At 47.4% G+C, this 26,628-nt stretch overlaps 1 protein-coding gene across 28 annotated transcripts in view; it reads left to right on the forward strand.

Moving 5' to 3' along the window:
- The window catches only part of LOC140429166 (teneurin-3), a 3,593,949-nt gene that overhangs the window by 3,057,966 nt on the left and 509,355 nt on the right, over positions 1-26,628 (forward strand). Inside the window, exon 1 of one of the 28 annotated variants that reach the window (XM_072515827.1) lies at positions 21,914-22,072. The exons of 26 other annotated variants lie outside the window; for them this stretch is intronic. In XM_072515827.1, coding sequence (XP_072371928.1) covers positions 22,033-22,072 — 40 coding nt within the window. In that variant the 5' untranslated portion in view covers positions 21,914-22,032. Of the gene's footprint in view, positions 1-21,913; positions 22,073-26,628 lie in introns of those variants that run through there. One more of the 28 variants, XM_072515832.1, reaches the window with a different exon arrangement.

Raw genomic sequence — 26,628 nt, forward strand, 5'->3', positions numbered from 1 at the left:
CCCCACCCAAGCATCCATACTTATCACATTCCAGAGAACAATACCCTCTCCTAACCAACCCTGTCCTCCACCCAAACAATAGCGCTATGCTCTTTGAACCACCAAAACAGGCCCAACAGGCCACAGCGCTCTCCCCCACCACGCTCTCGTTCGCTAGCTAAAACTTTCATGCTAGCAGGTATCCCACGGGCTGAATAAAAGAAATAAGTGCCCCGACCCATCCCAGCTACCACAATATAACAAAAGCTCAGAACACCTCCCAAAGGTACGTTTCCACAGGGAGCCATGTATTTCCAAATATAAGAGAACTATTGCCGTAAACAATATCCCACAAAACAGTTATTCCCCCAATCCCCCACCATACAACTTGTACAAAACACCCCCTCCCAACCCAAAAAACAAAAAAAATCCCCCAAGAAGTCACAACAAATATATACAAAATACAGACTCCAAAGTCCCCCAAAATTTCTTTCCATAACCAGTCCATACAGAGCCTGTTTCACTCGACCCCAGTGCAAATAATGTCAATGAGATGGCCTGTACCGTTGAGTATCCCCAAGTTTATATCATGTTAAGCTGAATGTTTGTGCACAGTCTTTATCCTAAATGTATTTGGGCCTCCTATTGTCTGACAATTCTTGTGGTAGAGGGAGGGAATTTTTGTTGTTGTCTTCCCCCCCGTCTCCCTTAGAAGGAAGATGAGTGGAGTAAGAGAGAGGTCACGGTTCGAGGGTTGGAGCTGGTAGGTTAGTTTGTCATTGCTGCGATCAAGGAAGGTTCCCCCCAATTAGAGCTAACCAGCTTGGGTTTTTTTTTCTTTTCTTTTCATTTGGATCAAAGCAACCATGCTTTTTGTTACCTCTTCCCTCTTCGGTAGCCCTATCCCTTTTTCCTGAATGGTCTTGGTAGTTGAGGTGGATTCCCTAGTCCGAGGGGGAGCTGGCCAGGCCCTCCCTCTCAAGACGATGCCCCCCCGAACTTCAGGGGGTGCCCTAATAGCCCCCTCTTTTCTGGAACGTGGTTCCCCCCCTTCAAGGCTGAGATCTGATGATATCCTTCTTGGCCTCAGGCCTTTTGTGTTGCATTGTGGGTATCAGTGTAATTCCCCCTTAGATCTGAGGTGTTCTGTTATTTTTCTTTGAAGCTATGGGTATGATGCAACTCTATGTTTATTTTAGAAATACATTTTTTAGAGTACCCAATTCTTTTTTTCCAATTAAGGGGCAATTTAGCATGGCCAATCCACCTACCCTGCACATCTTTTTTGAGCTGCGGGGGTGCCCACGTGGACAGTGACCTGAGGCCAAGATCGAACCCGGGTCCTCGGCGCTGCGAGGCAGCAGTGCTAACCACTGCGCCACCGCACCACCCCTGTGCTGTTGACTGTATCCTGCTTTGTATTTGTATCCGTGGAGTGAACACGTTGGGGACATTGTCCTTGAGTTACCGGGTCTTAGTTCGTCCTCTGCTTATAGTGCCTTCTGTTATGTGCTGTACCTGTTTTACATCACCTGTGGCTTTTTTTTCTCTTTATATTCTTTTTGTTTTGATGCAGTAATTGTTAAAACTTGAAAACGTCAATAAAAATGCCATTAAACATGAGTTGTTCTTTTTGGGAAGTTCTCCATTGAGCCTCCAGGTTCAAGAGCCCACCCACTGTTCTGAACTGGTTAGCAAGCCCACATTCTGGCCACTAATTGGCCAATTGAGGAAAAATCACAAGTCCCCTACAGTTTGGCTTCTGACCCCCCCCACACACACACACACACACACTTCCAGGGCTGTTTTCAGTCCAGTGGAAATTGGATCGCAGGAACAGACCCCATCGGGTTCCACGGCCGATCAAATATTTCATTCTTATTTTCTGAAGCAGCTTGTAACCTCCCACAAAAATCCCCAAGAGGATCCATGATTCCCATTGATCTCAGGATCAATCAAGCTCCTCACTGATGCTGGCAATAGCTGCACAGGGATTTAATTTTTTTTCTCAGAAAACAAACTCTGTTCGAGAAATGGTCCACAGAAAATTGATTGTCGCTCTCTGCAGCAACGAATAAGGATGACAAAGGCAGCCTCAGATGCTTCTCTGAATCTGCCCTATGTGCACTGGATTACAAATGATAACTGCAAAAGAAGGGCAGCATGGTGGCGCAATGGTTAGCACAGCTGCCTCACGGCGCCGAGGTCCTGGGTTCCATCATGGCCCCGGGTCTCTGTCTGTGTGGAGTTTGCACATTCTCCCTGTGTCCGTTTGGGTCTCAACCCCACAACCCAAAGATCTGCAGGGTAGGTGGATTGGCAACGCTAAATTGGCCCTTATTGGAAAAAAAATGAGTTGGTTACTCTAAATTTTTTTTTTTTAAATGATAACTGTAAAAGGCCTGGTAACTGAAACAGAAAGGTTGGTGTTTCCTGTGTGACTCTTTGGATTGACTTGAGCCTTTCTCAGCTGTCACTCAGTTGGTACCACCTTGGACTCTGTGGCAGAAGGCTGCATGTTCAAGTCTTACTCCAAAGACTTGAGCACAAAATATAAGGGCGATGAGGCCATTGAATCTCACAAGAGACCTCTTGCGAGATTCGTAACGCTCGAAGCGCCTCACGAGGTGCGACCGCACCGCGTGAGATGTCGCAATCTGGATCACGCTACCGCTGGTATCCAGACATACTTTGAATATGTCTGCACCTTATTCTCCTGGGGCCTGGGAACTAACGGCCCTTTCTGGGATACCACGCCAGGGTGCCGTTTAGTACTGGTCCACCCAGGTTACTGGAGACAACAGGGTGTTCAGGCTCTGAGCAGGGTGGTACCCCTGCTGGCACCCAGGCACCTTGGCACTGCTAGCCTGGCATCTTGGCACATCCACCTGTGCATCCTGGCAGTGCCACCCTGGAACTGTCAGAGTGCCTGAGTGGCACTGCCAGGCTGGTGGGGCACTGCCAGGGTTCCAGCTTGGCAGTACCTGGGTGCCAGGTTGCCCATGCGAGGGATCAAGCCCGGGGGTGTCTTCCCCCTTAAGAGGTGTGAAGAGAACTGTTTTGAGGACTCCGTAAGTGGAAGGTTTGGTGCAGAGGGGGGACTGGAGACCGCGGTGGGGCGGCTGAGGAGGTTCGAAAGATCAGGGCGACATTAAAAATGGTGCCTGATCCACCAGTGCTCTTCCTACACTGGTGAGCTAAGCTGTCAGTGCAGAAAATTATCTAAAGTGCGGCTTCGGTGGGCATTCCTCGCCAAGGTAAAGAAACGGCAAAATGCCGTTAAATAGCGGTGTCATTCTCAGCTCTGCAAGCATCGAGAAACACACCGCTAAAGGTGTCCAAAACAGGACTCCGTTTTTCTCAACTTAAATCGCGTCCATGATCAGAATTAAGTAGAAGTTGCTGAAAACCAGTTTGATGTGAATAATGTAACATGCCCATTGTTTCACTCTGGGTTAATCTAAGCAGTGGGTTTGCGGAGAGCATTTGCTCAGATTTTGATGGACATATCTTTTTAAGATAAATTTAGAGTACCCAATTACTTTTTTTCCAATTAAGGGGTAATTTAAGTGTGGCCAGTCCACCTACCCTGCACGCCTTTGGGTTGTGGGGGTGAAACTCACACAGACACGAGGAGAATGTGCAAACTGCACACGGACAGTGACCCAGGGCCGGGATCGAACCTGGCTGCTCAGCGCCATGAGGCAGCAGTGCTAACCACTGCGCCACCGTGCTGCCCATCTTGATGGACATATGCTTTACACATATATTCAAAGCTAAAAAAAAATCTTAATTATACTATAATATAATAAGAGATCACACTTGAATTCAATGATTCCATCCATTTTCCCTTCAAAACTGCAAATCAGCAACCTTTTCTCTTCACGTGCCAATTGACTCGTTCGGCATTGATAGTGCAAGAATGATGTTTTAGCAGCTACATCACAGATGTCCACCCTCCTTCCCCCAACTGAATATATTATTCCAATACACCATCCAAGCAGCATCTGCTGGCATTTCAAAAAGCAGTTTATTTTCATTGAGGGAGGGCTGTGTTGATGGGGGCTGAGTGGTGGGGGGGGGGGGGGAGTGCAGGTAAGGAGCAAATCTCTTACAATAATAATAATTACTGTACTCTTTGTTGAGGGATAAACAAAAAGGCCGACTTGTTTAAACAACACCCTTTGGATTCATGATAAGGCTGGGAAAGCATTTAAACGCATCGTTCCCATTCGGCACGACTGGCAGACGTGGAGCCTGACTTTTGGTTTGGGTGGGAAAAGCCGTCTGGTTACTTTGGGACGCTCAAAGCTCTCCTCTTTATCACTGGAGAGGGACTGTCAAGCATTACTGATCGCTGTCTCCCTCGCAGCTTTCTTTCGCTAACTTCTGCCTAATTGTCATTAATCAAGAGCTGACGAGAAGCCGTGACACCAGAATAGGGAGTTTTTAGGCCCCATCTGAAAATCTATTACAGGTACTTAGCAAGTCACAAAGTGCCCTGTATGTTGTGTGTGTGTGTGGCATGTGGGGAATGGCTGAATGCTGAAAGAAAATGTATGTGGTGAGCCCCTATGGGGGTGTGTGTGTGTTTTCTTCGCTCGCTTGTCCCCCACCCCCCCTCTGCTGAAGGTGGCAGCTGTTGCCACAGCCTGGGTTTCACAGTGATTTGCTGCCCTCTATTACTGTCTCTCTCCTGAGCTGCCAATTTTATTTTTGGGGTGGGCATCACACCGCCCTATTTGCGGGTACCAGACTTCCCTGTACAACCTGGATCAGGTGGCCATCCTTCATGTGTGAGCATTCGCACTGAGTAATGACAGACTATTTGACTACAAATTACCTCGCAGTATAGTCTGAACCTGAGACAATCCTTTTCCGCTTTGCGCGCAAGCACGCACATTCTGGCACGAGGGCACTGGGTCGATGTTTAGACACTGGACTATTGACCGTTTTGCTTTGGCCGAGCCCAAGAAATGCAGAGGCCCATGATAAGTGTTCGTTCGCCCTCTTCTACCACATCCCATTACACAAGTGAAGGTCATCTATTTCAGCACAGGGGCTGGGCCTGAGATTCTTGTGATGTCTATGGTTCAGTGCTGTGCTGCACTGTGGGCCAGACTTCAGACAGAGCTGTGAATGGATCCATAACAGTCTCCGTGGCCGTTTTTATCTTTTCAATGTGCATCTGAGCGATGGAGCTGAGGAGGGGCGGAGCAGACTGGAAGAGTTGCTTCTGTGTGAAAATAAACATCAGGTGACAGCACTTAAGCCGAGGATTATCTGTATTTTCTAATTAGCAGTGAAAATAGCTGAAGTACATATCAGCAAAAGTAGGAGCGTTACAGTAAAATATTACTGGACAATTAAAGGAGACATGTTTATTTTAGGCAGCTGCAAAACTGGGTATTTGGCAGGAGCAAATGTTTTTGGTTACAACAGGCACAAATCATCAGGCCCAATAACTCGTGCAAGATTCCTTTTTTAGGGCAAACATTAAGATCTGATCGTCTGAAAGAGTTCAGTGTCCCTTTTCTCCGAGTGTTTGTCTGTTTGGAAGGATGATAGCTGTACCCAGTGATTGAATCAAGTGGCCACCACAGCTGTGACACCATCAAACTGCAGCAACAGTGGAGAAGCCGGCCTCATCCTGGTCACTAACGTGGTTTAGTTTTTGTTTCTTGTTGCAGTAGCTTGTGTGTGTGGGGGGGGGGGGGGGGGGGGGGGAACATGCCCACTCCACATTGTCAGAAGTAACCTCCCACTCACCCCTATAACGTTAACCCCCATTTCTTGTGCTACGTGCCTCGTCATGCCCATATTTTCTCTTTTTGTCATCACACTCCATGTTTTTCTGTATCACTCATGAATTGCTGTTTGCAGTCAGAGCATGTGGATGTTGTAGTGACTTTGGATCTGAAGTCTCTGTCTGCTGTTTTAACTGAGGCATTATCCCAAATGAGCTTGCTGATGGCACTGGCACTTTCAACATTCATTCCCAGGCTTTTCAGAAACTGCACTCTTGAAAATCTGATTGCAGGTGTTATAATCTTCAGTTGTCACCGCTTGTTCTCAATGAGACAAACATTTCCCATTTGTAGTCCCTTAACCCACTTGCAACAGGTTGACAGAATCTACTCCCCTGCTACTGCAGTTAGTAAATGTACCATAGCTGGTTGGAGATGGGACGACACAGCTGCAATGTACTTGATGCACTGTAAATGCAAAGATGATAATGGTCCTGGAAGAGTAACAACAGGGTCCACCTGTTTCTCCACCCAAGTTTATTTTTTTACTCCTCTGCGAGTATGTTCACAGTTAACCTTCTCTTAGCCAGTCCTGACTGACATAGCTGCAGCAAAAAAAAACAGAAGTTGCTGGTTATACTCAGCAGGTTTGGCAGCATCTGTGGAGACGGAGAGGAGAGGAAGAGCGCGAGATTCTCTAGCTTCCCAGCCGCTAGTTTCTTGGTGACGGGAGGCGGCGCACCGTTCGCTGGCGGCGGGATTCTCTGCTCCCGCCACTCTTTTAAAAAAAATATAAATTTAGAATACTGAATTAATTTTTTCCAATTAAGGGGCAATTTAGTGTGGCCAATTCACCTACCCTGCACATCTTTGGGTTGTGGGGGCGAAACCCATGCAAACACGGGGAAAATGTGCAAACTCCACATGGACAGTGACCCAGAGCTGGGATCGAACCTGGGACCTCAGCGCCGTGAGGCAGCAGCACTAACCACTGCGCCACCGTGCTGCCCTGCTCCCGCCGCTCTTAATGGGAATTCCCATTGAAGCCACTCCACGTTGCTGGGAAACCCATGGGTGGGAATGCACTGCCGGTGGGACCACACAATCCCACCCTCAGGGAACGGCCTAGAATTCTGGCCTGATTTAGGCTGTGATCTTTCGGCCTCGTCGCTCCCGACTCGGGACGCCACGAGGCCGGTAAATCTTGCGAGAAGCCTCTCGTGAGATTTACGGCCCTTGTCACGCCTCGGAAGATCTAACGAGATCTCACGAGGTATCACAATCTGGATCCTGCCCTCAATGGGCAGGATCTCACTTGAATATGCTCACGCCAGAGTTGTCCAACGCGCGGGATCTGACAGCCTCACCTCGGAGATCCCAGATGGGTGCCGTTTAGCACTGGTTTCCACAAATGTGGACCAGACGCACTGGCACTTGGGGAGTCAGACTCTGGGTAGTGTGGTCCCCTGGCAGCCCGATGCCACCTGGGCAGCATGGCACTGCCAATCTGGCATCCTGACAGGGTGTCAGATTGGCAGTGCCAAGGTGCCCATGTGGCATCTTGCCTGTGCCAGGGATCGGGGCCGGGGAGGTTCCCTGCCCTTATAAGGTTGGGTGCGGGGGGCTTGAGGACCCCCTAATTGGTATGTTGGGGTATTGGTGGGGGTCCGGAGGCTGTGATGGTGGGTCTAGAGATTGGGGTGCCATTTAAAAATGCCACCCAATCTCTTTCTGCACTGGCAAGCGGAGCTCTTTAATGCAGGAAATGGGACTAAGTGCGGCCTCGGCAGTACATTCCTCGCTGAGGCCCAGAAATGAAGCAGAGCCCCGTTTAATACCGGGGCTATTCTCGTCATCACCAGCACCAGGAAACACTTGACTAAACGCAGCGGACACGGGACCCTATTTCATTTCCATTAAATCGGGCCCTTAATGTTTCAGGTCAAGACCCTTCTTCTGAACAGAGTGAAGCTAGAAATGTAATAGGCTTTGACGATGTGAAAGATGGAAGGAAGAACAAAAGGGGAGCTCTGTATGCATTCTCTCCTGCCCTCCAACTGATCACAAACCTCTTTTCAGCGTGTAATAATTCTTGCGCCCTTTGCATTTCCATTGTGACAATAATGTTACTTTAATGCTTGTGGTGCCAATAGTTTTTCAAGAAATGGAGCCCTCTTCTCGTTAGCAGCTAAATGAGTAGTGGCTGTCCAACCAAGGCCTGACCCTTCGGCTCCCCTTTACCCACTGCCACACAGAGCTTCAAAATCTCCAGGCTACATGTTGGTGCATATTTCAAGACAATAACTCACGGAGACATTCAGATACATGCCTGTCAATTGAAATGACTTCAATTTCCCCAACAATATCTGTTTTTCACTCTTGTCACAAGTTCTGATTTCATCCTAATGTGTCCCCCATAGGCTGCAACAATTCGCCATTGAGTCAATGGCCATTTATTTTCTCCATCCATCTTCCATCATGCCACGCCATTCAAAACCCTCTTCCCTTTCCTCGCACAATCCTAATTTCTTTTCCATTCATTTTCTTGTCCTAACTCATGTCATGAATCTGCCTGGTCTCATCTGCCCCTCGTCACCTTCCAAACACAACATTAACAATTGTACAGAAAGTACAAGCATCAATATGAAAAGGAAGAACTAGCGAGATTCTCTGACCCCCCCCCTGAATTCTCCGGCACCGGAGATTCGGCGGGGGTGGGAATCGCGCCGCGCCGTTTGGGCCCCCCCCCCCCCCCCCGGCGATTCTCAGGCATGGGCCAAAGTTCCGCTGCTAGAATGCCTGTCCCGCCGGCGTGGATTAAACCACCTCTCTTACCAGTGGGACAAGGCGGCGTGGGCGGGCTCCCGGGTCCTGGGGGGGGCCGCGGGGCGATCTGGCCCCGGGGGGTGCCCCCACGGTAGCCTGGCCCGCGGGCGGGCCTGTGCCATGGGGGCGCTCTTTTCCTTCCGCCTTCGCCACGGTCTCCACCATGGCGGAGGCGGAAGAGACCCCTTCCACTGCGCATGCGCGGGGATGCCGTGAGCGGCCGCTGACGCTCCCGCGCATGCGCTGCCCGGCAGTGTCATTTCCGCGCCAGCTGGCGGGGCACCAAAGGCCTTTCCCGCCAGCTGGCGGGGCGGAAATCAGTCCGGCGCGGGCCTAACCTCAAGGTTAGGGCTCGGCCGGTCAAGATGCGGAGGATTCCGTACCTTTGGAGCGGCGCGATGCCGGACTGATTTGCGCTGTTTTTGGCGCCGGTCGGCGGACATAGCGCCGATACCGGAGAATTTCGCCCCTTGCTTTTATAGACCATGGGTTGGATTCTCCCAAAATGAGACTATGTCCCCACGCCGGTGTAAAAACGCTGGAGTTTTACTCCTGAAATTCCGGCAAAAAAGATCAGCTAATTCAATGCCCTGCAGGGGGCTAGCAGGGACCTGGAGTAATTCACACAGCTTTAGCTGTGGATACGGGCCTCGCACTTCCGGTTTTGTGTCCGTGCATGCGCACGGCAGCGGCCTCCAGCGGCCACACCGAGCACCATGGTGGACTCAGACCATGGAGCCACACATAAAAACTAGGCCGCGCGCCCGGGCAAGGCCCCACCAGTGTCCAATCCACTGCCATCCACCAAGGCAGCCGCGAACTGACTCCACAGCCGTCATGCGAGTATTCCGACCGGCAATAGCAGGTTAGTTCCACGTAGTCGGGAACTCGGCCGGGAGTGGAGGATTGCTGGGCTGGCCTCTGTCAATGGGCCCCCAGCCGCGCGGAGTACTCCGCGATCACGCTAATTCTCGGATCCCGGAGAATCGCCGGGCCCGATTTCGGTGTGAATTTGGATTTGCCACCCCCCCCCCACCCTGCCGAACGCGATTTTGGCGTGGGGCTGCGGAGAATCCAGCCCCGTGTTTCATGGCCTCGGGAGGTGCATTACACTTTATCGTAGAATCATAGAATTCCTACCGTGCAGAAGGAGGCCATTCGGCCCATCGAGTCTGCACCGACCCTCTGAAAGAGCACCCTACCTAGGCCAAACCCCCACCCTATCTCTCTATCCCCACCGGCGCATCTCTGGACACTAAGGGGCAATTTAGCATGGCCACGTCACCTAATCTGCATATCTTTGGACTGTGGGCGGAAAGCGGAGCACCAAGAGGCCAGGCAGACATCGGGAGAACTTGGAAACTCCACACAGCCACCCAAGGTCAGAATCGAATCCAAATGCCTGGTTCTATCACGGCACTGAAGACCCAGGTTCAATTCTGGCCCTGGGTCACTGTCTGTATGGAGCTTGCACATTCTCCCCGTGTCTGCGTGGGTCTCACCCCCACAACCCAAAGATGTGCAGGATAGGTGAACTGGCCACGCTAAATTGACCCTTAATTTGAAAAAAAGATTTGGGTACTCTAAATTTATTTTTTTAAATGAAAAACCAGTGAGAACTCCCCTACTGCTCTTCAAATGGTTATGTCCAGCTGAGCTGAACGTGCAACCTCTGAACCACAGCTATAGTAATGGGCAACCTAGGCTAGTGAGTGGGCCGCCTGAGTGGCCTTCCTTCAAGACTTGAAATCAGGCTTGTTCACTAACCATGACCCCATGAATAAGATTAAATATATTTAAAACATGCCAAATATTTCAGAACTAATTATAGAAAATGCTTAACTTATATATTAATAGAACTATAATCAACTACATGTGGTAAAACAAAATATATATTTACACTGTGGATCCAGAGGGTGTGCACAGCTCTCACAGTCAATGTTGTGAGCAATCAGCAGGCACCTCACTTCCCTTGTCCTTGCTTTACATGCACTTCAGTCATACCAATAGGAAAAAAGAACTAACCAGACTAAAATCAGCGGATTTTGGAAACCCTGAGTGTGGGCAACAGTCAGAATAATGTCTCATGGACCACACTCAGAACCCAGAACTTAAATGTTTTATTTTTTGAAATTTAGAGTACCCAATTCTTTTTTTCCAATTAAGAGGTGATTTAGCGTGGCCAATTCATCTACCCTCCACATCTTTTTGGGTTGTGGGGGTGAGACCCATGCAGACAGGGGGGGAATGTGCAAACTCCACACGGACAGTGATTCAGAGCCAGGATCGAACCTGGGACCCAGGCGCCATGAGGCAACAGTGGAGGCAGCAGTGTTAACCACTGCGCCACCGTGCTGCCCTCACAATTGCGCAACTGACATCTGAATCACAGAGCCACCTCAGAGAACACTCTTAAATAGATGTCTTGCTCATTATGTTACATTCATATCTAAAAGAACCGGTCCTGACTGTGGAGAATGAGCTTGTGGAGTCAGCGAGTCTGACTGAAAAGGAACTAAATTAACCTCAATAGATCTGCCCACTTAAATTCATCTCCGTCACATTGTTTTGCTCTGCAACCCTTCCGAACTCCTCCTCCAAGTAATCCCATCACCGCTCACAGTTGGAATGAAAATAATTTTGAGCACAAAATAAAGTACAGAAATAGGGAGCCCAGGAAAAAGTCAGACTGTAAAAGTCTTGCGTGGGGCATGCAATCAATGTGTCTGTCTGTAACTGTGCTGCCAGCCTTTTGTTTACTCTGACTTTTATGAATTGACAGAAAAGGCATCACCAGTTTGTTAAAACATCCTTGTGTGCAAGCCCTAAGTGTTTTGGTGTTTGTGACTGGGCTTGCTGTTGATAAGTGTAAACCGGTGCGGTCTGTGTTCTTGCCGGTGCTGCCGAGGGGATCGTGTTTCTCTAAGTGCTGTGTGTGTACGGTCTTGGGCACTCCTCAAGAACCTCCCCTGAGGGACAAAATCTGCCCAGCCTAAGACTCACTCTTGTTTGGCGTCAGTCAGTGCCCTTTTATTGCATCCATCTTCAGTTAATGATCTGCAGAGTGAGAGTACACTATTTTAAAAATAAACACTTCATTATAAATGTAATGGAATTGTTGTTGCTGCTTATTAAGAGCTGGATTTTATATTTGCTAACTTGACGTCCAGAAGATCATCTTAAGTTGCCATCTTATTTCCTCAGCCCCCGTATCTTCTGCCCCCCCCCCCCCCCCCCCCCCCCCCCCCGGGTTCACAAAGACGTGCTGGCGTAATTCTGATGGTAAGCCATTCATTTTAATGGCTTACTGTCAGGGTAACATCTGGAAAACCTAGGCCACTGACTCTCATCGGGTTTACAGATGATTGCTGCCCTCCCATACCTTGCTGAGTGGCTATTCGTCATGCGTGATCTTTTGACAAGAGGGTTAGCCAACCTGGGAGGACTGTGGCTAAGGCATATCCTGTCTTGTTCACATATGGGTACACACACATGTTCTTCCTGACAAGTTATTGACAACCCATGAGGAGGTGGGGAGACTGGCTGACTTTTTTTCATGTTCTGAGCTCAGGGGTCGTCGAAGCAAATTGTAGACCACTTCTGCCACCTGGGTCAGATCAAGTAACTCAACAACTCAACCCAGACAATGGATCGAATGTCAGACCTTCCTGGTATCATTTAGATTTTAATAGAGGTTTTCCAATGATGAATGGTTTTGATAGAGTGAGCAGAGAAACTATTTCCTCTGGTTGTCAGCAATTTAAAATTCATAACATAAAATGCTTTTCTTGTAAGCAGTGAAGGGGCAAGAAACCATCGCCCCTTTTCAGGCAAACTTGGATATACCTTTGAAGTAGAGGATGGCACTAGACCATGAAGAGAAAGGGTGCAATAGGATTAGTCTTTGAATGCTGCATAAAGGGGACAGCACAGATAACATTAGTCTGTCAAATGGCCCCCTTCTTTGCTGTAAACCTCTCTGGTTCTCTCCCTTGGATTACGTCTTGTAAATGGATTAACTTGCTGCGAGTATAACTTTGCGTAATAAAGGAATTTGCCTGACATTTAAATAAGTGTTAAAGGAAATGCTGTAAATCTTGAATAATAACTCAAATATCGATCCACCTAAAATGAAGAAAGTCCTTGGTATTTTTAAAAACCAGACTTTTACCGGTTATAGAAAGAAGCTTTGATTTCAACAGTTCAGTTGAAAGACCAGCTAGAGGAATCAGTGAATATTGCTGAATTCATCCAATTTTAGAAAAAGGTTTGAGGCACTTTATGGCATCCATTCTTTGCAATTAAAAACCTGTATAAAATTAGTATGTGACATTATAGCTCCTGGGGATTTTTTAATCAATTTTGACTCTATTGAAGGATCACCCTCGACCCATTTGTTCACATGGCATGTGAAATGCAATAAGAAATGTGCCCATTGGCACTGCTCTGGACAGTATACTGCCATAATATTGGGCGTAGCTATATGTGTTCTGTTGCTGCTGGGATGCTATTGATGTCATGCATTATTGCCTTTGTGGAGCAGTACCACATTTTGATTCCAGAGAAATGCATAAAGTATCTGCCAAGTACCTGTTTTATAATACTCTTTACACCGGATACAGTCCCCGCCAGCACTTCTCACCCAAAGACATAGTCAGTGGTGTAAAATTATCTGTGCCAGATCAACTGAGTTGCTGTATTGATGTTTTCGTGCTCCGTGATAAGAAGATTTTTAAAGTGGCTGTTATCTGGAGTTTATAGAAGAACCTCTGGCCCACAAGGAATATCTCTTGGCCTTTGAGTGGAAATGTTCTGTGCTCCCACATGGTCATGATGGTAGAATCATAGAGATTTCAGCAATGGAAGACGTCTTTCAGGCGCCATGCTTGTACCAGTGCTCGCTGCACAGACCAATTTCATAGCATCATAGAATCCCTACAGTGCAGATGGAGGCCATTCATCCCATCGAGTCTGCATCGACCCTCTGAAAGAACACTCCACCCAAGCCCACTTCCCTACCTTTTTCCTATAACCCCTTAATCTAATTTACACATCCATGGGCACTAAGGGGCAATCTATCATGGCCAACCCACCTAACCCGCACATCTATGGACTTTGGGAGGAAACCGGAGCACCCGGAGGAAACCCACACAGACACGGGGAGAACATGCAGACCCCACACAGACAGGAACCCGAGGCCGTAATTGAACTCAGGTCTCTGGCGCTGTCAGGCAGCAGTGCTAACCAATGTACCACCGTGCCGCCCTAATCCTCTTCCCTGCTTATTTATCAAACCCTTTCACATTTTTTCTTCTTTAGATGCTCTATCGAATTCGCTCTCGGCATTGTGAATGACTCTGTCATTGGCACAGTGGTTAGCACTGCTGGGTTCGACTCGCCTTGGGTGACTGTCTGTGTGGAGTTTGCACATTATGCCCGTGTCTGGGTTTCCTCTGGGTGCTCCGGTTTCATCCCATAGACCAAAGAGGTGCAGGTTAGGTGGATTGGCCATGCTAAAATTGACCCTTATTTTCCAAAGATGTACAGGTTAGGTGCAATTTCGGGGATAGGGCGGGGGATTGGCCCTAGGTAGGATGCCCTTTCAGAGGGTCGGTGCAGACTTGATGGACCAAATGGCCTGATTCTGCACTGTAGGGATTCTATGGATTACCAAATACTCCATGTAGCTCTCTGAGTAGCACTATTTCTTCTTAGAAAATTTGTGTGTTTTTTTTTTCACTTTTGAGCTATTTCTTCACATTTTGCCTCCAGGTGCAACTTCACATTCTCTTCTTCATCTGTAGAGTCATGCAACCACTTAATGTCCTGCAGCAGGGAGAGAGATCCCAGTAATGCTTACTCTTTACTGCCTCAAAGGGAAGTCAACCAGAATACTATACAAAGTTCAGATTGGCAGGCAGTGACTCCTGAGGATCAGTGCTAGAACCCTTGCTATTCACAATATATATTAATTATTTAGGCTTCTATTTAGATATTAATGATTCAGATGAGGTAATAAAATGTATGTCTCCAAATTTGTAGATGATACCAAGTTGGGTGGGAGGATGAGCTGTGAGGTCGTTGCAGAGGTCCTTCAGTGTGATTGGGACACGTTGAGTGAGTGGGCAAACGCATGGCAGATGCAGTATATATTGGATAAATGAGAGGTTATCCACTTTGGTCGGAAAAACAAGAAGGCAGACAATTATCTGAATGGCCATAGATTAGGAGAGGGGAATATGCAATGAGACCTGGGTGTCCTCGTACAGTCATTGACGGTAAGCATGCAGTTGCAGCAGGCGGTAAAGAAGGCAAATGGTATATGAAAACAAGTTACTGCGGATGCTGAAATCTGAAACAAAAACAGAAAATACTGGACAATCTCAGCAGGTCTGACAGCATCTGCGGAGAGAGAAGGGAGCAAAAGTTTTGACAAAGTGTCATCCAGACTTGAAATGTTAGCTCCCTTCTCCCTCCGCAGATGCTGTCATACCTGCTGAGATTGTCCAGTATTTTCTATTTTTGTTTGAAGCAAATGGTATGCTGACCTTCATTGCGAAGGGTTCAAGTACGGAACTTCATTTCAAGAGGATTAGAGTAGAGGGATGTCTTGCCACAATTATACAGGGCCTTGGTGAAGCCACACCTGGAATATTGAGTGCAGTTTTGGTCTCCTTATCTGAAGAAGGATGTTCTTGCGAAAGAGGGAGCGCAGTGAAGGTTTACTAGGCTGATTCCTGGGATGGTGGGACAGAGATTGAATTGGTCAGGATTGTATTCGCTGGAGTTCATAAGAATGAGGAAGGAACTCATTGAAACCTGTTAAAAAATTTTTTTTTAATATAACTTTAGAATACCCAATTCATTTTTCTAATCAAGGGGCAATTTAGCGTGGCCAATCCACCTATTCTGCCTATCTTTGGGCTGTGGGGGCGAAACCCACGTGAACACGGGGAGAATGTGCGAACTCCACACGGACAGCGACCCAGAGCCGGGATTGAACCTGGGACCTCGGCGTCGTGAGGCAGCAGTGCTGATCACTGCGCCACCGTGCTGCTCTTGAAACCTGTAAAATTATAACAGGACGAGACAGGGTAGATGCAAGAAGGATGTCCCAGATGGTAGGGGTGTCCAGAATCAGGGGTCACAGCCTGAGGATATGGGGTAGACCATTTAGGACAGAGATGAGGATACATTTCTTCACTCAGAGAGTGGTGAGTCTGTAGAATCTGTTCCCACAGGAAGGAGTTGAGGCCAAAGCATTGTATGTATTCAAGAAGCAGTTAGACATAGCACTTAGGGTGAAGGGAATTTAAGGCTATTGGGGGGGGGGGGGGAAACGGGATTAGACTATTGAGTTGGAAGATCAGCAATGATATTGAATGGTGGAACAGGCTCAAAGGGCCGAATGGCCTCCCCCTCCTGCCCCTATTTTCTATGTTTCACACTATCTTCCTCCTCCATAAAGTAATCGCCATAGTGCCAGATGACCATAGGTTGCTTTCCCGTTTAAAGGGGAGAGCTGTCTGGAGGTGATTTAACCTGAGGATCACCAAATCTCAGGCAAGGGGCAGGGTAGAGAAGGCAGGGTGTTCATGAATAACCTCAGCAGGTATGGGAATTGAATCCGTGCTGTTGGCCTCGCTCTGCATCACAAACCAGCTGTCCAGTCCCCTGATCCTTCTCCATATACACCCTCTGTCCCCCAAGAGCAAGACAGCGAAACCATCAAGCTGGCCCTTGAGTAAAACCGAGTGAGAACTACAATAGAACACAAAAGCTGCATTAGACCTAAGAAACCCAATTTACTTTGACACTTCAGCCACCTTCTCACCAAAACCTCCTCTCACTAGGTACATCCAATAACTGAAGAAACCATTTATATTGCCCATTTCAGTGAGCTTCCTGGGTAACTTATTCCTGGAGAATGAAACTATCGGGTGCATTCGTTGAGAGTTCCGATCTCTCAACTTGTCGTTCCAATTCCCTTTCTGTATCATTAAGTCTTCCTCAGTAGAAGCTTTATACTTTCAAAATTTAGCGAAGTGCCTCCTGACTTTTGTATAAGTAGTGCTGTATCATTTCAAAACCAACAACTCCTAATGTGTAAGGCAGAAAGCATTTATACAGCACCTTTGACAAACTCATGACTTCCCAAAGTACTTTGCAGCCAAGAAAGTACATTTCAAGTGTTGTACTTTCGGTAAATGTAGCAGCCAATTTGTGCTTTGCAAGGTCAGCAGTGCAATAAATTGCCAGACACTCTACCTTATTGTTGTTGTTTGAGGGGATAACCACTGGCCTGGGAGACCTGAGCTATTGTCCTTCAAATAACGATTGGGCTCTTTTATATCCAGCTTAGAGAACAGAAAGAGCCTCAGTTTAACATCTCCAAAACGGTAGGGCCAATAAATAGTATAACGCTCCATTATAGCTGCAGAAACAGGTCAGCAATCGCGATTAGTTCTAAACATGGACACTTGGCAGATTATATCTAATGCACATAATTGAGAGGTTATATGAATTGTAGGTAGAATGAAGAAGGACAGTCTATACTACATAGTTCAATTTTGAAAGGGGTGCAAGATGAAGGTGTTTGTACACAAATCTTTGAAGGTGGACAGATAAACAGAGACGTTAATGTAGCATGGCTTAATCCTAGGCTTAACAATAAGAGACCAAGATTATAAGAGCTAGGCGGTTATGCAAAACCTATATAAAATAATAGTTTGACCCCAGTTGCGGTATTGCATCCAATTCTGGACAGCACCCTTCTGGAAGGATGTGAAGGCTTTGGAGAGGGTCCAGAAGAGCTTTACTGCAATGTTTCCAGGGACCGGCGATCCCAGTTATGTGGATAGATGGAAGAAGTTGGCTTGTTCTCCTTAGCTTAGGGAAGGATAAGAGGCGCTTTAATAGAGATATTGAAAATCATGAAGGGCTTGGATAGAGTAAATAAAAAGAAATTGTTCACAGTGACTGATGGATCGATAACCATAGGGCACAGATTTAAGATGATTGGCAAAAGAACTAGAGGTGACATGAGGAAACCCATTTTTACCTAAGTAGTTAGGATTTGGCAAACACTGCCTGCCTGATGTGTTGGTGATACAGATTCAATAGTCGTCTTTTGTGATGAACAGTTACTGCCTTGTCATCATGTAAGGTGATGTCCCCTTTAAGACCGGGCTTGGAACCCTGGGGACTCTGCCCATCTGTGAGCCATATATAAGGGGCTGCCTTGTGGGCTGTGCAGCAGTTAGCACACGTCTCGGCTCTGGCATAGTTCTTAGTCTATTAAAGCCTTCTTTACCGTTTACACTCGTAAGCGTCGTTATTGAGGGTACCACATCTTTAAAATGGAATTGGATACTGTTCCTGCTTCGTTTGTTAGGCATGGTTGGGTTCCATGTGTCCTTCCCTCCCTCTTCCTCCCCCCCCCCAACCAACCACTCTTTGCTGTGTCATGACTACCCTCTCCTATACTTTGGTTTCTTGGCTGTTGACTACAAACAGATCTTGTAACAACCAAGTAAATGGCTTCCATGTTTTGTGGAATCCCTCCTCCGACCCTTGGATGGCAAATTACATTTTCTCTATTTGGAGAAATTCCAATAGGTCGGACAGCCAGTCTGCAGCTTTAGGTGGTGCTGCTGACTGCCAGCCAAGCAGGATTCTCCGGCAGGCGATTAGGGAGGCAAAGGCGTCTACCCTCCTCCCCATGAAGAGATCTGGTTGTTCTGATACCCTGAAGATTGCCGCTCTTGGCCAGGGCTCCACCTTCATCCCCACCACTTGGACATTGCCTCATAGAAGGCTGTCCAAAACCCAACAAGTCTGGGGCAAGCCCAGAACATGTGGGCATGGTTGTCCGGGCCTTCTTGGCACCGTTCGCTTTTGTCTTCCACCTCCGGGAAGAACCTGCTCAATTGGGTTCTGGTTAAGTGGGCTCTGTGTACCACTTTTAGCTGCATTAGGTTTAGCCTTGCGCATGTGGAGGTGGAGTTGACCCTGTGCAGTGCTTTGCTCCAGAGTCCCCACCATGAGAAGCAGTATCACACCAGGAGCAGGGCATGAGCACAGATGAGGGAAGAAGGCAAGACAAATGACCAAAGGGGGGTGGGGAGTAGGGAAGGATAAGATGGGGGGCAGGGGAAACAGCCAGAACCAAAAAACCAATGGGGAACGAAAAACAGGAAATCGCAACCACCACTGTAAATAATGAAAGAAAAAGAACGACAATGCATGTATGGAAATAATTGAACCCGACCAATGTGTGAATATTTTTCTTTATTCTCTGTCTCCTACTGTTTGTCCACACTTTTCCTTGTTTTGTATGCCACAAAAAAATTAATAAAAACATTTAAAAAATATAAACTGGAATTGGAGAAATACTTGAAGGAGAAAAAAATGCAAAGTGCAGGACGAATGGGACTGAAGATTACTCTTTGAAAGAGCCATCACAGATTCAATGGTTTTTTTTTAAGGGAGGCAGTGGCGGAGTGGTATTGTCACTGGACTAGTAATTCAGAGACTCAGAATCATGCTTTGGGGACCTGGGTTTGAATCCCACCACGATGGGATGGTGAAATTTGAACTTAATAAAAATCTGCAATTAAAAGTTTAAAGGTGATCATGAAACCATTTAAAGGTGATCATGAAACCATTGTTGATTGTCATAAAAACCCCTCTGGTTTGCTAATGTCCTTTAGGGAAGGAAATCTGTTGTCCTTACCTGGTCGCGCCTACATGTGACTCCAGATCCACAGCAATGTGGTTGACTCCTAAATGCCTTCAGCGTTGGGCAACGAAAGCTGATCCAGGCTCAACGCATCCCATGAACAAAAAATAAATTCTTACATGGGATGTGGGTATCAAAGGCAAGGCCAGCATTTGTTGCCCATCTCTAATTGCCCTTCAACTGAATGGCTTGGCAGGCCTTTTCAGAGAGCATTTCAGACTGAACGGGCAGCACGGTAGTATTGTGGATAGCACAATTGCTTCACAGCTCCAGGGTCCCAGGTTCGATTCCAGCTTGGATCACTGTCTGTGTGGAGTCTGCACATCCTCCCCGTGTGTGCGTGGGTTTCCTCCGGGTGCTCCGGTTTCCTCCCACAGTCCAAAGATGTGCAGGTTAGGTGGCTTGGCCATGCTAAATTGCCCTTAGTATCCAAAATTGCCCATAGTGTTGGATGGGGTTGCTGGGTTATGGGGATAGGGTGTAGGTGTGGACCTTAGGTAGGTTGCTCTTTCCAAGAGCCGGTGCAGACTCGATGGGCCGAATGGCCTCCTTCTGCACTGTAAATTCTATGAAATCTATGAACCAGATTGCTGTGGGTCTGGAGTCACATGTCGGCCAGACCAGGTAGGGAGGGCAGATTACCTGCCCTAAAGGATGTGAGTGAACCAGATGGGTTTTACAACAACCAGTAATAGATGTCATGGTCACCATTACTGAGACTAGGCTTCCAGATTGAATTGAATTTAAATGTCACCAGCTGCCGTGGTGGGATTTGAACCACTGCTCCCAAATTACTAGCCCAGTGACATTAACACGGCACTACCGCCCCCCACCCCCCACACACACCCCTGATTTCTGTGCTGTAGAATCATAAAAACCCTACAGCACAAAAAAAGACCATTCGGCCCATTGAGTCTGCACTGAACTCCAAAAGGGTATCCTAACCTCGACCCTATCCCCGTAACCCCACCCCGTTCCCCTTGGACATTAAGGGGCAATTGATCAATTCACCCAACCTGCTCATCTTTGGACTGTGGGAGGAAGCCGGAGCACCCGGAGGAAAAGCATGCAGACACGGAGAGAACGTGCAGACTCCGCGCAGACACCCAAGGCCGGAATCGAACCTGGGTCCCTGCAGCTGTGACACAGCATTGCTAACCACTGTGCCACCGGGCCGCCCACAGAATAGAATTCTGTGATTCTGTGGCAATCAAAATCCATGCTGGTGTTCCGATAATGAATTTGCTTTCTACTTTGCATTTTCATCTCAGCCCCGAGAAGGTGAGCCTTCTCTTTCTTGCGCGGGTTCCCTGCGTCAGTTGCACAGTTCTCCCGCATACAATAGTATTAACACTAATTTCAAAAACCAGACGTTGCTAGGGGATGATAACATGGAAGTTCTCCTCCCAATTACCCTTTGTGGTAGTTTTGCAAGAGTTTGGTTTGCAAATGATCCCTTATCGTGTTCCGGATTTGTCGAGAGACGCTCATATTCAATCTTGGGGGTGGGGTGGTGGGTGACTTTGTTGTGACACTGCGTGAGAGGGAATCCACAGCCCCTTTTGCACCCTCCCTGATTTGTTTTTTCTGTTCCCGTCGCTTTGAATGATTTCCCAGTTTGACAGCAGCATCGCACAAGGTCCGAAACGGCCCCCTCCCAAACAAGGGGGTCCTTTGAAAGTTGAAGAGGGGAATATATCGCTGAAATGGTTAAAGATAAACCCGCAACAATTGATTGTGGATATTCAACGCGATGGGGCTTCTTTTGTTGTTGAATGAATTGCGAAGTGTATTTATGCAGTTGCTGAAATTAAATGTTTAAAAGCGCTTGAAGCGTCTTAAATTTATGTTGAAAAGAAGCAACGGTCCCGCCGCTCGAGAGGTTAGATCAGAAAGTTAATGTTTATCAGCAGAGAAAATTAGGTCTTCAATTCAGGTTTTTTTTAAGAGTACCCAATTCTTTTTTTTCCCAATTGAGGGGCAATTTCGCGTGGCCAATTCACTTAGCCTGCACATCTTTTTGGGTTGTTGGGGTGAGACCCACGCAGACACGGGGAGAATGTGCAAACTTAACAGGGTGACAAGCGCCTCCAATCTTGAGGTGAAGAAAAGGGAGGGAAGGAAGGCGGTAGAGAGAGAGAGAGAGAAAGGCAGGGAGAGAGGGAAGGAAGGAAGGTCTGTGCAGATCGAAGTGAAGAGGCGCTGCTCTGCCCTGCTGGCTGAGTTGGAGCAGGCTGGGGAAGGCCGGGTGGATGATCCTCCCGCTCTCCCCACGGCAGAGCAGCTGAACTGACAGTTCTGTGGCTGCTCCGGGTCGCTGTGCGTGGAAAGTATCGGAAGAAGTTGCAAAGCCCCGAAAGCCTGAGACATGGGAAAGTGTGCTGGCAGTATCGAGATCCATGTATCTATATATCCATCTGCACTTTGTTTCCGTCAGCGATTTAAAAAACCTCAAGTTATAACACTCAGTAGCTGCGATCACGTGCTTCAACCTAAATAATGCTGCAGTGGAGAATCTTGGTAGCAGGAGTATTCCTGCTCGCTCGCCGGCTTGGCCGTCACACCCCCCCCCCCCCCCCCCCCGCCGCTCCCCACGCCCCTGCATTTTACTTTGAAGCGGCAGAGGCAGAGAGATGGTGGGAGCATTCTTTCCGGCATCTGCAGGTAGAGAGGTTTTGGAGCAGCAGACTGCTTGCAACACAATGAATTTCTGCTCCCGCGCTTCTCCGCAGCAGAAGCATGATTTCAGGAGCTAAAGCAGCGGCCAGTCCATTCTCAGGTAAATGATCAGGAGGAAGAGTCAGATCAGGAGCAGGTTGTGCCTGGTCCGGGGTTCTGAATCAAAGCGGGGGCGGGGGGTGAGCTTCGGGTTCTGTGCTGTCTGTGCCTTGTACAAAGAGTTGATGGGTGTTTGATGTGATGTCAGGTTACCAGATTCCCAACCTTCCGTCCAGCCATTCTTGAGGTGATGAAGGGGAAGTGGCCGTGCTTAAAAGAATTGTGCATTCAGAACTCCTCACATTTATACATTGTCATTTTATGACAGACTATAATTGGACATGAAATAATACCTGTACTGATCGTGTCTTCTCATTCTGCATGTCAGATTATTCATCTTCAAGGAACTATGGGAAGAGTAAACAATACCTGGCTCTCTCCGAACAGGCGCCGGAATGTGGCGACTAGGGACTTTTCACAGTAACTTCATTTGAAGCCTACTTGTGACAATAAGCGATTTTCATTTCATTTCTTTTTCATTCTTTTAAATGATAAAACGCATAAATGCAAATATTGTACTTTATTTAGTGTAAAGATTTCACGTGTATGTATATGTTCATTCATCCTCGTCCACCAGATTATTCTAACATCCTTGTCAGTGCTGAACAAGCACTGAACATGTTTTTCCAATACTCCGGGGAAGGACTGTCTCAGAGGATGACCCGAGATGATTTTGGGAAGAGGCAATTTTCCCCTTTCACTTGTTAACCCTCGGTGGACAGCACCAGCCGCAGATGTGTGGGCAGGACAGCTTAGAACATGGTGCGTTTGTAGTTGCTCAGCATCTCTTTCTCAGCGGCAGGGAATCTGGACGCTCCACTTCATCCTGAGAGCTGCCTGCAGAGTAATAAGAACTGGAATCTGGCTTAAGTGTTGGCAGGCATGATTCAAAGTTCTGTGGTTGGCGGCACATGGGCCAGGTCAGTAATTTGATCCTGTCCAGCTGAGTGATAAAGTTTGCACGGTTACATTTCGATCACACTATCCTGATCCAAGCTGGAACCAATTATCTGGTGTAAAGGACGTGCACTTTACTTCAGGGAAGTGCTTAAAAGTTTGTCAAAGATATACACAAAATATGTGGATTATGTTGTTGCAGTAAATATATTGTAATTCTATTTGGACAGGGCATATAGAATCACAGAACGCTACAGTGCGGAAGGAGAGCATTTGGCCCATCTGCACTGATCCTCTGAAAGAGCTCCCTACCCAGGCCCACACCCCCACCCTATTACCATAAACCCACCTAATCTTTGGACACTAAGGGGCAATTTTATCATGGCCAGTCCACCTAATCTACAGATCTTTGGATTGTGGGAGGAAACCCACGTAGACACGGGAGAATGTGCAAACTCCACGCAGACACTTCCTCAAGGTTGGAATTGAACCTGGGTCCCAGGCGCTGTGAAGCAGCAGGGCAGCACGGTAGCACAAGTGGATAGCACTGTGGCTTCACAGCACCAGGCTCCCAGGTTTGATTCTCCGCTGGGTCACTGCGGAGTCTGCACGTTCTCCCCGTGTCTGCGTGGGTTTCATCCGGGTGCTCCGCTTTCCTCCCACAGTCCAAAGACGTGCAAGTTAGGTGGATTGGCAATGATAAATTGCCCTTCATGTCCAAAAAGGTTAGGGGGGTTATTGGGTTCCGGGGATAGGATGGAAGTGTGGGCTTAAGTGGGTCGGTGCAGACTCGATGGGCCAAATGGCTTCCTTCTGCAATGTATGTTCTATGTTCTAGCCACTGTGTCACCGTGCTGCCCTCCTATATAATCCTGCTATGTTTGATGGAACTTGCAAGCAATTTAATATGCTGCACTGATGCAGACATGTTTTTGCATACAAGATTTCCCAATTCTTTTTCTTTCATTTTGAGCAGCGTCTTTGAATACATTAGCTTGAGTTTGCCTGATACCAAATAATCTCTTGAGGGTTACATATTGTATCTACCGATATCGCATGGGGGGGGTCACTTTTTTTATTTAATCCAAGTTTGGATGGTGTGGAGGGAGAAGGATGGGTTGCTGGAGGTGGTGGGGCTGGGGGAGGAGGATAGGCAGAGAAAGTTGGTACTTTGGATTTGTGAGTGGGTAAAAAAGGCAGTTAATGTGTAACGAGCGGCTGGCAGAATGTTTCACAATAACAGGCCCCTGATATTGCTGCGCCATTTTCCGTTCTTTACCTCGAGGCTAGTGCTGTCCCGGCCACTGCTCATTCTAGTTGGACACTGTTTATTTTCCCTCCAGGTTCTGCATCTGGTGACGTCCCATGATTTTCATGGCTGCACATGCACAATCCAGGATACTGAGATGCTGAAGCCACAATGCATTTACGAGTCATTTCAAAATGTTTAGCTGCAGCTTTTCACGGTGCAACTGAAGACCCACCTCTTCATTGTGAAGGATGCAGAATGCGCATGTTACGTTGCAATGTGGAAGATGCAGTTGCAGAATAGTGGCAGTTGGTTGCACCATGACATATAGAATCATAGAATTTACGGTGCAGAAGGAGGCCATTCAGCCCATCGAGTCTGCACCAGCCCTTGTAATGAGCACCCTCCCAAACCCACACCTCCATCCTGTCCCTGTAACCCCACCCCACCTTTTTGGACACTAAGGGCAATTTAGTATAGCCAATCCACCTAACCTGCATATCTTTGGACTTTGGGAGGAAGCCGGAGAACCGGAGGAAACCCACGCAGACACTGGGAGAATGTGCAGGCTCCGCACAGGCAGTGACCCAAGCATGGAATCGAACCTGGAACCCGGGAGCTGTGCAGCAACTGTGCTAGCCACTGTGCTACCATGCTGCCTGTAACATGTGACCGTACGCACCGAGTAACACCCAGTTCTTCAAGGGGTAACTTGACAGCTTATTGGTTAGTTTCAAGTGCCTACAGGCCTCTGGAGATGTCCACCATGGCATGGACGCCATTGACGGCGAGAGAACTGAATCTGCCTTCAACAGAACTCCTTCAATAAAAAAGCTCAGAGAGCCTGCAAGTTTTGAATCCTTAGCTCACTAGGGTTCTGCTCACTATGAAGAATTACAGAGTCAAATTAGGAATATTTCTGTCATAAGGGCGATGAAGTGATGATTTTATGTATTTTTACAATTATGGAGGAATGGGACAGAGCAATTGGAAAACAGACTGCTGTGATTGAGCAGTTTCGAATGAGGCTCCTAGATACGATTAAATGTAAGAGACTTCGCACAGAAAAGCAGGAGAAAGCTTTTACACAGAGGATTGTGGAAGGCAGTACTGGGGATGAGGAGTTGAGTAAAGATTTTCAAGAATAGTTTTGATATGTTGAAGAAAATTAGGGTAAAGGTACATGGAAACCAGGTGGTGATATGGAATTAAGACTGCGCTCATGAGAAGGATGAATACCGACATGGGCAGGTTGGACTGAGCTGCCTGTTACAATTTTGTAAGTCCTATTATGTTGACCTGTGTGCCTGTAAAGTTTAGGATACCACAGTTGGCCACATCAACCGCTGTGTTAGGGAATAAAACTGATCAAGAGTTCCCATAAACAATGCCTATCAGTGGAGAAGTGCATGGGCACCAGGTGAGGAGAGGATCTCACACGGCAGGAGGTGCTCTCCACAGTCGCATAGATCGCAACACTCATACAAGAAGAATGTCAAAGTCGCGAATGGTGACTGCAACCCGTGAAGTTGTGCCCAGCGAGGGAGCCAACGCATTCGGGGAGGTGAGAAACCCGAGGGGAATCTCGATTAAAGAATTCAGTTTAGATTTACATGAACAACACTTATTAATCCACTGATTTATTGTTCAGGCCCTGCGCACAATGTAACAGGAATAAGAATAAATGTAACTGTTATAGTATAATAACACAACTATGTTACCTCAGAGCTTTGAGCTGCAGCTGCTGCTATAGAGAACATGTGAACATGTCTATTCATGTCTCTAGTCACAAGTAGGTATTGCAGTGCAATGCGATCTGTTTTATGTCGGTACTCCTCAGGGTACTGCAAGTGTTTTACAGCATACACTGCAGCCGTTAACATTTCCCCTCAATTCTGTATTCAGAAGATGTACTGTGTTGGGACTGTAGAGGCTTTCTCAATCTGCATTGACTCTTTCACATCCGGAATGAATGGCAAAGAGCTTGTAAAAAAGGGAAATGCTTCAAGTTGCTTTTTTGCTGATGATACAATAGAAGATGTGACAATAGAAGAAAAGGATCTAATAATGGGGGCTGAGCATTGAGAAGCGTGACACCGATTTAAGCTTTGCTGATTAGGCCAATTCTGGTTACTTTTGGAGCAACTGAAAGTTGAGATAGTTTGGGTTTATCTTGTTTCACGCAGATTCGGAATGGCTGGTCTGTCCACAAAATAAAAGGACTTTCACGAGTAAAACAGATGAACTATCCCATCAACAACTTGCGGTACCATTATCTGTGTCACTAGAGGGCCTCACCTTTCATTGGTGTCCACTGTCTGTGGGAAGCAGCAGCAGCTGAATGCACAAAGATAAATAGCATTTACTTATATAGCACCTTTCTCAACAACAGGATGTTGCACTTTGAAGCC

Source organism: Scyliorhinus torazame, chromosome 9 (assembly GCF_047496885.1).
Source record: "Scyliorhinus torazame isolate Kashiwa2021f chromosome 9, sScyTor2.1, whole genome shotgun sequence".
NCBI lineage: Eukaryota > Metazoa > Chordata > Chondrichthyes > Carcharhiniformes > Scyliorhinidae > Scyliorhinus > Scyliorhinus torazame.